Here is a 15,615-nt window from a genome sequence, read left to right on the forward strand (position 1 = left end):
TGGTATACTATGATACTGACATTTCGCAAGTAAACAGTCCGGGACGTGCATGACAGAAGTGTCACAAACACTTATTACTACAGGAAGACGATAACTTCATTTCAAAATAAAGTCGAAAGCGGAAGTGAGTGACATACACATGATGAAAGCAAGACAATGCTATTATAGGTCAGATGGGAAAGATATCATTAAACATTTTTAAATGTAGGGCAGTAAAAGTAAATGGACCGTTTTTGTCCTTAGTCTGCACTGTAACCACAAACAATATTAGCTATTTTGCTTTAAGTAAGTGTTCCACCACTAAGTATTTTTTCTCCAACAAACATCTTATTATTTGAGAGGATTTTGCCATCCGGAAAACTTTACATGAACTGATAGTAATTAACCTTGCTAGCCTTCCATCAAATGCGTCATTAGCATTAAATCTTATATATTTTTTTTAACTCCATGCAGTTCCAAATGCACATGCACAGGATTAGAATTTTTTGAAAAATACTACAAGTCTTTTAGAGAGGGGAGGGGGTGAAGGGAACAGTAAAATATGACAATTTTTAAAGAAGATCAAAACATAAGGTCAAAAGAATAGGTGAGTGAGTAACTATCTTCAATCACTATTGTGCTGGAACAAAAACAAGGCTGGTTTCATGTAGCATTGTGTTGGAAAGTGATGTTTGTTAGGATGTAGATTAAAGATGGTGTGTCTGGATGTGTGTGCATATGGTGGTTGCTGTGAAGGCACTAATCTGGCCTTGTTCTGAAAGGAGTTCAGCCCCACTGCAGGGGGGCCAACAGAGGGGTTAGGTGTGACCTCCTATAGTTGAACACAACACTCCCTCCCCCTAATCTCCCTTCCTCCCCTCTTTGCATCCACGCACCTTCATGTCACTCCATTTACTGCTGTGATGTAGTCCTGACTGAAATGATTGCTACAGCTTTTATTTTGTTTACAGTGGCTTGGATTAAACTCATTAAATCAAAGCCTTCAGCAAAGAAGTCTACGGGTGGAAAAACAAGCAATTGTCAATCTGAGAAGAGATGGAAAATCAATTAGAAGCATTGCATTAAGTCATAACTACTACATCCATTTGGTATGTCCCGAAGAAGAAAGAAACCACTTGTGTACTAAGTAACAGACGTGGAACAGCGAGAGCAAGGAAAATATCAGCAGCTGATGACAGAAACATTGTGAGAGATGTAAAGAAAGAGCCTAAAACATTTGTTAGTGAAGGTATCAATGTATTCTTCATAGAAGATTTCCAACCACTTGTTAGCACAAGGAATAGAAAACTCTGCTCTCTGGCTGTTATTTGCCAAAAAAGTACAGACACACCAGTGGTTTCTTTCTTCTTCAGGGCATTCTAAATGGTTGTAGTGGCTGTGAACAATGTTTGTGCAGTGCTCCTGATTGATTTTCTGTCTTCTCTCATATTCACAATTGCTTGTTTTTCACCCTCTTTCTGGTTTTCATGTTATTTTCACCTCTAAATGCAGTCTACACAAGCAAAACCTATCCTACCCTATCTAAAAGTCAGGGTAGACATTCACTGCTATTTATTGATTGAATAAGCAATGTAATTGGGCATAACTGGGCAACAAGAACCAGAAGAACCAGAAGTTCCACCCACATGCATTCTTCTTGTGTCGCCTCACTGCAGTGGTGAGAAATTATGATGTGGAGACACTGGTTGTAGGGCGTGCCCCTTCCAGCCCTGGTCGTCACTGATCACAAGAACTTTGCTTACATCAGAGCTGCTCAGAGACTTGATTCGCACCAAGCACATTGGTCCTTGTTCCTGACTGGCTTTAATTTTTCTCACAATACCAAGCCGGACGCTCTCTCCAGAGTCCACAGTCACAGACACCTTTCTTCCTGGTCCAAGGGGTTGAATACGCCCACGACTCCCTCATTACCATTTTGGCTTTTGGTTCCTTATCAACTTGTTACAGCACTTTGCTTGCAGGTTTCACATTTAATGAGAATGTTGACAATGGGAGTATCGTGTGTGATAGATCCTCCGACTATCAGGCTCCTCTCCTGTGAAACCATCTTCTTGATTTAGCCCAGTGGGACAGATACTCTTTCTATTCAAAAGTAGACTGAAAACCTTAAAACGTTTATAGCCAGGACTGACTCAGGACTGTCTTGGGTCATCCACAAGCTATGCTGGTAGTCAGTGACATGCAGCCTTCTCCTAGCTTATTTTCTTTTGCTCAGTTTTCCAAATGACGGATATGACGCTTGTGAAAAAGATCATTTGCAGCCGCACACTAGTTTAAACATGGCGGGTGAACCGAGACACTACAAGTGTGTTCTACCAATCAGCATTCTTCAATACACAGCCTACCCATTAAAAGTTACTGGGCTTCTGAAAAGATCCTGATTTTTGGAATCTGGGGTAAGTTTTTTACCCACAAAATTTGGGTGGAAATGTGCCAAGGTTTTCCGAAATCCCAGGTAAATGGGTGGAAGAAGGTGTAAAGTACAATTGTTAACATTTGTGGCCAGGTCTAGTCATTGTTCAAAAAGAACATTTAACTGCTGTGCACTGCTTTTTCTCAGTTTGCTCACAACAAGCCTTTTGTCAAAAATGATCAGACCTTTCATTAGAATTACCAATTTTTTATTTTTTTTTTGTTAACTAATACTCATCGATTTTAAAGCATAAACACAGAGAAGCAAAACATAAAATCCCACAGACACACAAATATTTTTCTAATCTGTGCAGGGTGTTTTACAATGTAGGCCCTAAACAGATCAACATCTGTCCCCATTTAGGTTGTTGTATTTGTTGTATTTAGGTTTTAGTTTGTGGTCTGGCATGGCAACAGTGGTGGAGGACGGGGACACACCCATCTGTCTATTTACAGCAGCACAGGGAGATTTTGTAAAATATCTAATCCATCTAATCCTTGCAAGTGAGGCATGCTGTGGTGCAAACTCATCACGAGAGGGCAACCTAACAGCCGGCGAATGAGTAAGTCCATTGTTTTACACTGGAAACTGTACACATATGTTGGATGAAAAATATCTTGATTCCCATTGAAATAAATTAAAGAATGTATTGAAGACATTTGTTCTGCTGAAGCATACATGTTTTAACTTTGATAAACCCTGCTATATGAGATGGATAACACAGTAAGTATTTTATCGCCTACTGATTTTGTAACTTTACCCCCTTACAAACGGTACATCTGAACGGTACATCATTGATTTGCAGTGTTGGGCAAATTACTCAAAAAAAAGTAATTAGTTATAGTTGCTTTCCTATAGAAAGTAATAGAATTAGTAACAGAAGTAGTCCTTCATATATGCAATTAGTTACCAGGTGTAATGGGATACTTTATTTCACTGTCTTAATTTAAAGTGCAAAATTCCCACAGGAACTGCTGTTTGCTTTTACAGGTGTGAAAGTCATCGACCCCTGAGATGTGTAGATCACCTTTGCTCCCGTTTTGCGTTAGAGCCGTGAAGCAATGCAATGAAGGTCATTTTTGGGAATTCAGATACTGACTAGTAGGCTAACTGAAGTTCATTTTTACAGTGAGCTGCTGTGCTTTTGCTCACTCAGACTTTGTAGTTCTCATGTCAGTCTATCTTTAATGCTCTCATTTAGCCCTTGATTAAATCGGCGCTTGTCTGCACGTAGCTAAGCCTTGTAAGCCTTTTTTTAGAGAGTTTTGGCACCATTATAGAGGTTGGGTTTGTGTGGCCTCTGTCTCAGCTTGACCTGTTGACCTTTTGGCATAAAGTACAGTCATGGCCAAAAGTTTTGAGAATTAAATATTAATTTTCACCAAGACCTCTGCCTCAGTTTTTATGATTGCAATTTGCATTAACTCCAGAATGTTATGAAGAGTGATAAGATGAATGGCAATTCATTGAAAAGTCCCTCTTTGTCATGAAAATGAACGTAATCCCAAAAAAGCATTTCTACTGCATTTCAACCTTGCCACAAAAGGAGCAGCTGACGTCACGTTAGTTAGATGCTGATACTGTATGTGTCAAAACGCCGAATATCGGCACCCGATCACTAGTTTAGAACAAATAAAGTGGATTCTAACTAGTTAGCTCGGTAGCTTGCTATATGCTACAAGCGGTGGTCATCTCTTGTGTCCTTGCGGTGATCGTGTAGCCTGCACATTAGTGTTGTGCAATGCGGTGTAGACAAAGAATAATATGAGTGTAAAGGTGACTCTTGGGGTGTTATTTCATGTCCAATAGTTGTCAAAACCATATTTCAAAAGTCATAAACAGGTTTTCTATGCTCTAACTGCAAAAACATTCAATTTCTTAATATTGAATCCTACTTTGCGGAAATTCACTTATCACGGTCGGGTCTGGAACCAATCAACTATGATTGACGAGGCACGACTGTACTTGTGTCATTCTGAAAACTTTTGGCCACGTCTGTACATGTTGCACATTAAATCTGTTGGAACCAACTGAATGCACTTTATAGGCTACACCTTAGCGCCCCTAAACCCCTTACTTAGGGCCCCCACCTACAATTTTGCACAGCACCTATGCACTTCAGTTTGACTATTTGGGACTTTAGTGTTTGATTAATTCGTATTTTTGTTCTTTACCAATAGTCTTGTTTGGTTAATAATATTTAATTTGTTGTTTTTTTGTTTGCCTTGTTTTGTCCCTAAACTCTAAAATTAAGGTAAAAAGTGTTCTTGTATATGCCTTTTTAAAATTGTATTTTTTGTGTGTTAATTTATGTAATAGGACACCCTCGTTCATCTGCATTTGTCATGGGCACCGCTGAGGACTACAAAAAGGCCAGATATGACCTGAGGAGGTCCATACGAGAGGCCAAAAGACAGTACAGACAGAAGCTGGAGGGCTACTATTCCACCTCAGACCCTGCATGTGGGCGGGGCTACAGCACATCACAGACTATCGACAGCGGAGTAGCGTAGCCATTTCCAGCCAAACCACACTTCCAGATGAGCTGAATGAGTTCTATGCCCGCTTTGACAACCAAACTCCTGATGAGCAGAGAGGGTGGCTGGACTTGGGTAGCACACAGGACTCACCTCTCATGGTGACATCAGCTGATGTGCGCAGGGTTCTGAACAAAACAAACCCACGAAAAGCAGCAGGCCCAGACAACATCTCAGGCCGTGCACTTCGGGTTTGCTCATCAGAGCTAGCTGATGTGCTTGCTGACATATTTAACCTGTCACTTGCACAAGCATCTGTACCGACCTGCTTTAAGTCCACCACCATAGTGCCCGTACCCAAGAAGAGCAACGTGACCTGCTTGAATGACTATCGCCCTATAGCACTCACTCCTATTGTTATGAAGTGTTTTGAAAGAATAGTCATGAACCACATCAAAAAGAGCATCTCGGCCACTGTGGACCCTCTACAGTTTGCATATCGCCAGAACCGGTCCACTGATGATGCACTGATGGTGTTGAAACATCATACAGAAGAGAGGTGGCAGACCTCATAGCTTGGTGTCGTGATAACAATCTCCTTCTCAATACAGATAAGACTAAAGAGATGATCACTGACCCAAGAACAAGGGAAAAGGAGCCGCATAGACCCTTGTTTATTGATGAGACTGAGGTGGAGAGGGTGAAAACCTTCAAGTTCCTTGGCACACACATCAGCGAGGACCTCACCTGGTCTCACAACACCCAACAAATTATCAAGAAGTCCCAAAGGAGACTGTACTTCCTGAGGAGACTGAGGAAATTTGACATGTCCACCACAATCCTGAGTTGCTTCTACAGATGCACTATGGAAAGTGTCCTTACCGCCTCCATCACTGTTTGGTACGGTAACTGTACAACACGTGATAGGAAGGCACTCCAGCGGGTGATCAAGACCTCACAGAACATTGTTGGGGCAGCCCTCCCCTCACTGCAAGACATTTATAAATCTAGAGTCCTACAAAGAACACACAACCTCATCAAGGACAGCACACATCCACAACACTCATTATTCACACTCCTACCGTCAGGCAGACGCTACAGGAGTTTGAAGTCCAGGACCACAAGGCTGGCAAACAGCTTTTACCCACAGGCCATCAGGCTTCTCAACGAAGCACTCACACACGCCGCACGCAACACACGCACACACTCATAGCACTTTATTGATTTATTTATTGATTTATTTATTTATCTGTATTAATGTCTCTTCTATTGCTGTTGCTTAATTTGTTGGTATTTATGTTTCTGATGTTCTTATTCATTTTCTTGTGTTTTTCTTTCTTTCTTTTTCTGGGAGAATGAACAGAACAAGAATTTCATTGCATAGCAGAACTACCTGTTTTACTGTGCATATGACAATAAAACTCTTCAATCTTGAATCTCTGTGCGACATCCACACCAGTGGCCACTTTTGGATTGAGATCCTGCAATGCTTCAGGAAACAGACCCGTCTGATGGTTGACATACCTCAATGACTCAGATACGCTTTGGGAGAATGTGATGTGGTCAGAAAAGACCAACTTTGAGCTCTTTGGCATCAAGTGGACTGGACGTGTTTGAAGGCAGAGACATGGTGAGTATGAGCCCAACAATACCATCCATACTGTCAAACGTGGAGGTGGAAACAATCTGCTACAGGGATGTTTCTCTCAGCAAAAACCTTCCTGAGATGTGCACAACCCTGGTGACCATGAAGTCTACTTGGTGCAGAAGCACGCAGTCACGTTTTGCATTGGGATCGCATACTTATCTCACTCAATCAAATGCAAAATCAATTCATAACCTTTATTTAATCTTCTGGATTTTTTTTACCTCCTGTCTTTCTGTGACAACAAACCTAGCATCAAATTTATGAGCAGTGGATCAAATACGTATTTTCCCCACTGAACCTTGCCAAGTATGAGAAATATATTCCAAACAAATCTGCTCCTTTCAGATGTATGTGCAGTGCAAGTAGGAAAGGGCCCAGGTGATGTTCCCTCCCACTTATTACAGATTTGGGCTCCTCCTGGATTTGAGCGCCTAACTTCCTGTTGAGTTACTTCCACAAGGGCAAAAACAGGACTAAAAAGATTGCCTCTTCTGTACTGACCCATCGAAAACAATGTATTTGACTGGTAGTGGAACAGGATAAAGAGTATAGAAAATGGATGGATACAGTCGTCCCTCGCGGTCGGGCCTGAAACCAATTAACCATGACAAGTGAATGTCCAAAAATCAGGATTCAATATTAATAAATGAAATATTTTGGTCCTTAGAGCATAGAAAACCTGTTCATGATCTTCTAAAAACAGGTTGTAACATTATTAGAGCCCTCTAGACGTGAAATAACACCTCTATAGTCACCTTGACACTCCTATTAACTAATATAGTAGACATAAGCAATAATAAGACATAATAACTTGCACTGGGAAAGTTACTTATTGTAGCATCTCACATAATGTGGGTTGATCACATGGCATTAAAAAAAAGTTGAACGTCAGCCTATCATCCATCCTCATGATGATGTTTGTCACTTGATTGATATATAGGACAGCCAGTCTGACATGCTCTGGCATACATACACGTACGTACATCTGTCAAATAATCAAATAGGTAGAAGGTAGAAGGCTGTTACTCCAGCAGCCCTGTACAACCATGCACTTTTACCATTGCACTTTTTTAATGTTCATACGCCGTTATTCCTGTCTTCTATGTGCTGTTTTTGACCCCTCCTGAGTTTTGTCTCTCGAGTTGTATTGTCGTGATTGTATTGTCAACTGCGAGCACACCAAATATATTCCTAGCAACTGTATACCTATACTGTTGATATGGCTAATAAACTTGAAACTTGAACTTGATATAGATAGTCATAAAAACATGATTAGACCACTTTGTTTCCTCAGTTTCTTGTTCATTTTAATGTCTGGTACAACTAATGGTATATTTGTTTGGACAAATATAAAGATGACAACAAAAATAGCTTGGAAGAGTTTCATTTCCATGCTTTTCTGATTATAACTAAAATCATTTCAGTTCTTACAATACTGCACAATGCATTGTACTGCCAAAAAAATGTAACTCTTATGAGCTATTTTTGTTATCATTATGTTTGTTGTATCGGGCATTAAAATGAACAACAAACTGAAGAAACAAGGGTGGTCTAATCTTTTCCATGACTGTAGATGGATGGATGAAGTAGTCTAGCCGTATCTGATATTCTCTGCAGTGATGCCTGTCAAGTAAATCGCTAAGAGCGTTGGGTCTCCAGAGAGGATGTACCAATATAAAGAACAATCTCCTCACATCAGTGTCAAAGGTCTGCAGCCACGGTAGGAACATATACCTCCATCATTTTTCCTAGTCTGTACAGCACAAAGGTTTCCAAAGTATAAAAACTTTCTTTTCTCACAGGATTTTCACCAAATGGAATGATTGTTCCAAATTTTAAACACCACAAAAAGTTGTAAAATTCAGCCCACCTTACTAAAGCTTAGTGTAGCGTTAGTAATGGAATGATTTCAGCTGTAGATTTTTGTCATTTTTATGTGGCAAGTGGCAAGACAGAATAACCAACATCACTGTTCTGCGGAGGGAGCCTGCTGAAAAAACGCTGCATGCTGTGGCATGGGCACCTTGTATGGATGATGGCAGGAACCCTAAAGACCTCCTACATTGCGAGCTAACACAAGGCAAAAGGCGGACTGCTAGACCACAACTTCTCTACAAAGATGTCTGTAAGAGGGACCTGGAGGCCTTAGGCATCAACACATGCATATGGGAGGTCATGGCTAAAGATTGAACATCCTGGAGACAGCTTTGAAGAGTCACACACCCAGCAACTGGAAGCCAAGCGAGAAAGGCAAATGCAAAGAAGCTCCCCTTCATCACTATTCGTCTGTTCGCGGTGCCAGAAGAACTGTCACTCTCACATCTGACATTTTAGTCATTCCTGACGTAGCCACCGATAACTCGACTGACCTTCCTGGATGTGCGGTCCTATGGTCTCCCAAGACCGAAGGTTGCCATGCCAAAAGTTAGGACCAGCCTCATCGAGGGGTGTTAAGAGCACAAACATACAGTTGTGTTCAGATGCTTATATACAGTCATGGTCATGAATGTCAATATTAAAAGGTCATTGTTGGGTATTGCAATGGGGGCGCTAGCGTTCCAACACCCTGCCTTCTTCCTGCTCAGAACATGCAGGTGTAACAGATGCCAGCAGGTGTGGGTGTGCAAATGTACATTCATAAAACTCACTCCCTCAGCCTTAAAGGAAAACTGCAATTTAAAAAAAAATTTGCCTGTCACCCACAATCCTTATGTGTGTTCTAAAGATATAAAAACAGCTAAAAAGAGGCAGCCAATTAATGCACGTAGTGGGGCACACCTATTCTGCCTACAGAGCCCGCTATTAAAAGACCTCCAAAAACCTCCAACAAGGTTTTATGGTTTTCTATCCATGCTGTGACCATGTAGTAACAGGTACATTCATGATGACATGGAATATAGCATTTCACCTTGTTTTGGTCATTTTAAGCATTCCTGGAAATTTCTTCCTCGGCGCATTGATTTCACATAGCAACGTAGAAAGGAATACAAACTCAAAAACCACAACACAGCAGCAGTGGCGGCAGCTCCAATATGTAGCATTACCTTTCGCTAGTGGCCTGAGGCATTGTGACACGCTGTGTGGTGTGGCGAGGTGTCACTACTGTAGTAAAGTAGTTCTTCGGCGTAACGATGTTAATAATAATAATAATAATAACAATGTTGCTGTAGCTTGGTTAATATGCAGGTCACATTTATGTAAATGGAGCGCAGTTGGCGTTTTTTTAATATTTGGCTTTATAGTCGGAATAGTAATAGGTGCGACCCATTCTGTGCATTCTTGGCTGTCTCTTTTTATGTGTTTTTATATCTTTAGAGCACACAAAAAAGAGAAAGATGTTTTCATGTCTCGCATAAGGACTGTGGATGATGGGCAAAATTCCCAAAAAAGTGCAGGATTCCTTTAAGAGCCATGCTGAACGCCGAGTTGACTGTCCAGAGTTTTAGCTCTGTGCACTCTCGACTCCCATTCTGAAGGTCCTGTTTTGGAGCCCAGCGCAGTGCTGGCTGAAACAGGCGGGTTACACAAGCCGCACACCATGTAACACTCACATGCAGGAAAAGCCAACATGAGCTTCTCTGAGACTGTGTGTGTGTATGTGTGCACACACAACAGACATTTGTTTTGTACAATCTCTGAAGCCAAATATTTCAACTTTCTTCTTTAATAATCTTCATAAATTTTCTTTTCGTAATGGTATGACTTTTATTCCCATAATATGAACTTTTCCCCAACCTAATTTTCCAAAAATTAGAACTTTATTTAGTTTTGTTTGTTGCTCATATTATGACTTTTTAGAAAATGATGCACAGTGGTATCTCGGTTAATGTCCGTCCCGGTTAGCACGTTAACATCCAAAATTTTTGCAAAAATTTTGCCCTGGCTAGCGTTCGCCCACTTGTTTAGCGTCCAAAATACCGTCCAGTTGGCTCACACGCCGAAGACAACATCTTGCCATACATGCACGTGATCGTGTAATGCGCTGTGGGCTGCGGGCGTCATTTTAAACCAACAGCATTTGTTTATATCAGATTTGCTGCACTAAAGAGAGATACATGACGTAACAAACACATGAACCGCACAAAAGAGAAAGGCGATGGACTGTACCGAGGAAAGGGTGGAAGAGCTCCAAATTTTACGGCTAAAAGAGGAGACAGTCGTTATTTCAGGGGTATGTAAATGTGACTGGAGTGGCTCCGTCATGGGCTGTGATGCACACACATCCGTACATACACATCTCCGGTTCCCGCGTAACAGTTTCCGGTTCCCCGCAGCGCATCAAGGGTGACACTTGTCTCATTTTACATCCATAACAATCATTTCTGGTTCCAACAACAAAACATAAGCATTCAAACTTACCGTAGCATGCTCACAGCATGGAGTCAAACATAGCACACGTATCCTCAATGGCGCACTTCCCCGAGGTCACATATTATTTTGACTTTACTCTCATAACTTTTGTAGTTCTCTTGATAACTTCTTTTTTGTTTGTCATGATATGACGACTTATCTTTTTTCTTTAATATTTCAACTTTTTCCTTATTTTTTTCATGATATTGGAATGTTATTCTCTGAAAATACAATTTTTTTTCTCTGAGTATTTTGACTTTATTCTTGAAACATTACTGCTGAGTTTTCCATTATTGCTTTGTTTTTTTGGAGGTTTTTTAGTGTTCTGCTTGAATTGTATCTCTAGAATGTTTCGAGGGCAAAATGACACCTGGGCCACACTTTGGACACCCCTGTCATAGAGACACATCCCAGTGACATCTTCAGTGTCTTTTGGCTCATACAGTGGGTCCAGAGAGAGCCAAGACAGCAGAAAAACAGAACACAATAAAGTGAGAGACAAGGAGAATGAGAATGCAAAGAGAGAGAGAGAGATGTGTTCGCAGGACAGGAGTGAGCACTTCCTGTCCTGCGCTCTTATTTTGATCCGCTGCACATCCTGCTGCCCCAGTGGTTTGTTGTGCCGCCGGCTGCAACCGCAATTAGTGGGGTTTAAAAGCCCAGCACCGTCTCTGGTACGGTGCTGGTTTATCGTTTCTTTGCTCATTGCCTTCGTGTACTTCGCCTGTTCTGTCACCTCGTCGGGACCTTGACCTGTTGCTACTACCTAAATCTGCCGTGTATGTTTTTTCACAGAGCCGTTTTTCTCTGTCGCTTTCTGTTGTTTTTCTGGCACCTGCTTTATTAAAGTATTTTTATTTTTCACTCCCACCGCCTATCTTTGCATACTGGGGGTCAAACACTCGACAGCTCCACATTTGGTGACACAATCATTTCCAATACGTAAAAGAAAATGGAAAAAAGAATGTAGTCGGTAGTTTGGTCCATGGGAAGAATACATTTCATTACCAGCAACATGTCAATCCAAGTGCAGGCCCAAATGCCATTACACAACATAATCTTAATCTGCTAACTGTAAACCTCCACTGTGTTCACTGACATGTCCACCATCTAACACATTGGAACATTTTTGTTATGCACCGTGATTTTAATATTGATTGTATTAACTAAATCGTTGGGAGATCAACCTAACAACATCCAAAAATAGCACATTTATTTAACTTTAATATCTCTCCAAAACACTGTCACTGTTTCCTCTGTTGCCCTGCTGCTGGCAGTAAAGCCATTAAAGTCAGCACCAACTACATTCCATCAAAAGAGCGCACAAGAAATGCGAAAAGATATTCCTTATTCCACATCTTTAACCAGGTGTGCACCAAATGTCCGTCCAGCATCCTCAGGTTTTCTGGAAATGGATTTATTGTTTTGTAGCCTTGTCAACTGTCCAACCAACCAACCAACCAACCAACGTCTAGCGATGAAAACATAGTATTTGTACGTATTTGCTGCCTTACCAAATATTAAGCGATTTACTTTCCTCCTTGGAAATCATGTCGAAATGCAATGCACACATGCCCTTGTGTTCTTTTTCAGGATTCCTCAGAGACAGCATTCTGCAACAAACCTTTTATCAAGTCAGCAGAAAAGCTTTCATAGTTCTATTTTAAGCAGAAGTGAAGCTAAAACATTCACATTTACAGTGGAAGCTTGGTTAGCGTCATTCATTCCTTCCAGAAGCCTGTGACTCTACTGAAACGGACTTTATTCCCATTATGATGATTTTCTATGCCGCATAATTCTCATTAGGGGTATGCTGGAGCCTACCCCAGCTGACTTGGGGCAAGAGGTGAGGTACACCAATCAGAGGTCAGCCAATCGCAGAGAGCAGTCTCCAACGAAGGTAAAAGTAACCTTAAATGTTAATGTGTGCCTTTCATTCATCATTCATATGCACTTAGAATTGTTTATGCATGTAAAACTGTAACTGTAAAACTATAAAAACATGTTTTGTGTTAACATTTCTGAAAGTCAACCGCTGATGACATCATAGACGGGCGACATGACGTCCGGTTGCTGTTTTGTTAAGCTAGCTAATAGGATGCTAACACGGAAGGGTGTTTTGTGATTAAAAAAAATAAATGAAGAATACGTTTGGACTCATGCAATACATTAATAACACGACAAGATGCACACCATATTGTACGCTAACCAGAAAATTGTGGCGTAAATTTTCGATGTTAGCTGAAAAACACGCTAACTGGGATAGACGCTAACTGTGATTTCGTTTGGTTAAAATTCGATTTTTTATATGGTTGTTCACATTACCAAAAAAATGTGACTTGTTTATGTGAACGCAAACATCCGGGAAGTGATGTACATGCGCAAAAGCACGAAATTGCATGCATTTCCATGTGTTTGTAAAGATTGCTGCAGTGTGTGCTCTCCTTAACGTGTTTGTGGCAATTTCAAGGATTTTGTGTAACGGGAGTCAATATTTTCTTATCCAAATGATTCCATGTAGGAGATTAAGAAGAAAGAGGGCAAGAATTTTGGCTATGGCAGTTTGTGAAGAACTGTAACGTCTGTTCTGAGGAGCAAGTGGGTGGCAGCGGCCGCTTCACTGACACTATTTAAAAATAATTTTTGACTGATAAGAACAACTTTTGCGTGAACGGTGAGTACCTTTATCCAAGTCTCGCGTGGTAAATCACACCTTTCGATTATGTACAGGTCGGATATATGCGACTTGACTGTTCAGACTTTAGCAGATCGGATACATATTGGATTTATACCTACAGTATTCAAATGACGCCTGAGTCGCATTTGAAAAAATCGGAATTGTACTGTTCACACTGCCATGAAAAAAATCAAATACAGGTCACATATGAGCAAACAAATTTGAGTTGACCTGCAGTGTGAACGTAGCAATGCTCACTTCTGGTCACGTGATGGCAACAGGGCAGTGATGTCATTGTTTTCAGTAAATAGTGGTTTGCTTGTCTACACGACGACAAAGCTGGCGTTTTCAGATTTTCCTACTCCAGAAGCAGTTTTCAAAAAAATTCCGGGTATTTCAGGGCACCTAGAACCGCGTTTCTATGTGGATGAAAAAAAACTACTTTGACATTTTGGCCTGAAAATGTTTCCGTGTGGACAAGACAACAATACTCAACAGTAAATGGGTACTAAATAACCGATTGGTACATTCCTATTTTTGAGAAGCTCTGACACAGGTATTGGAATCCTGTCATGAAAATAATCACGTGTGGGTTTACAATTTCAAAGCGTTCCCCAAACTAAAGCATGCCGCTTGATGGAAAGGTGACGTAGAGGGCTGGACTGGCCATTTGCACACAAGGAGTTGCCCCCATAATCATTTCCTTCCTTCTGCAGTTTGCATGAAAGTGATTTGTAACGTGCCCATTATGAAATAATCAAATATAATTTCAGCAACTGTTAAAACTGTTCAATCAACATCAATACGTTCAACAACACCAATCAAAAGCATCAATGTGTGGTGTTAGGAATGTCATACTGTATATTTTATATTATATTAAGCGTGTAAGACATTGAGGAAGGAGGGAAAAACTTGGCTAGAACTATCTGAGTGTGCCTTGGAGCATCCACATACTTTGAACGTAAACAGTGCGTATGTGTGTGTGTGTGTGTGCATACGTGCGTGCGTCTGACCTGAGCCATGGTGTTCAGCAAGACTTTGGCTGTCCTTCTGTGCGTAGCAATGCTTGTAACAGAGAGGAATATGGTTTTAATGACAAAAGGATGGGAAGGCCTTCACACACCAAGAAGGTTTCTTTACCTATATTATTACAAAAGCATGATTCTATTTATTTTTATGATTCTATTCTCCTGTGGTATTCTTATGTCATAGATAAGACAATGTATTACCTTTTATTTGTGTGTCCTCCATGCTTGTTAGAAATCCTCTCTGCTTGTCCTTCTTGGTCCTCTGTCCCTCAGCCACGTCCTCGCTTCTTCTAAATCCCTCCTGCCTTTTCTCTCTGCTGTACAGAATTAGAGAGAGACTAAGCGAATTGGATGGGGGGAAGGGGGGGATAAGGAGGATGAGCGTGTGTGTACCATGTGGCCTGATAGTATAGTAGGATTCCCAGCTGTCATATTCAATGGCAGAACTTCACGCACCCACTGGTAGTCTACTGTTGGCCGGTCACTGGCATTTTAACACCCTACAAGTAACATTTGAGCTTAGAGGATATGTTGCATTATGTACTAAACAAATATATTATTTAAATATTTGGCTTGTGGTAAAAAGTCATTTAAAAAAGTAAATAATGTGAGATGATGTATCTATGTAAAATCTATATATCCGTACAGCAGAACCAAATGAAAAGTCCACGCTATTGTATGGTTGAGGAATGTGGAAAAGGACATCCTGTGCTTCCCCTTCAGCTGGAATGCTGGAAACTCCCAGCAGACAACATCAATGTTCAAACATGATGACCACATTGCTTCTGTTTGCATGCTGATAATGTGTCCAAAAAAGTCAGTTAAATAAGTCACTTTAGTTTTCATATAAAAATGGAGCACATTTGAAGGGCTGACAGACACACTGATGGAAGGTGAATGGCGCCATCTACTGTACAATGGACATAAACACACCTTTGCTTTTGTCAACAAAGTAAATGTACAGAATACAGAACAGTTTACAGGTATACAGTCATGGAAAAAATGATTAGAGTACCCTTGTT

General features: G+C 40.8%; 1 protein-coding gene across 6 annotated transcripts in view; it reads right to left on the reverse strand.

The window, feature by feature from the left end:
• LOC129177834 (rho GTPase-activating protein 21-like) overlaps positions 1–15,615 on the reverse strand; it is a 95,368-nt gene that overhangs the window by 78,765 nt on the left and 988 nt on the right. For 5 of the 6 annotated variants that reach the window (XM_054769363.1, XM_054769362.1, XM_054769361.1 and 2 more), the window contains exons 2-3: positions 14,795–14,910; positions 14,579–14,630 (exon numbers count right to left, since the gene is read on the reverse strand). In XM_054769363.1, coding sequence (XP_054625338.1) covers positions 14,579–14,587 — 9 coding nt within the window. In that variant the 5' untranslated portion in view covers positions 14,588–14,630; positions 14,795–14,910. Of the gene's footprint in view, positions 1–14,578; positions 14,631–14,794; positions 14,911–14,986; positions 15,094–15,615 lie in introns of all 6 variants that reach the window. The other variant, XM_054769358.1, reaches the window with a different exon arrangement.

Source organism: Dunckerocampus dactyliophorus, chromosome 2 (genome assembly GCF_027744805.1).
Source record: "Dunckerocampus dactyliophorus isolate RoL2022-P2 chromosome 2, RoL_Ddac_1.1, whole genome shotgun sequence".
NCBI lineage: Eukaryota > Metazoa > Chordata > Actinopteri > Syngnathiformes > Syngnathidae > Dunckerocampus > Dunckerocampus dactyliophorus.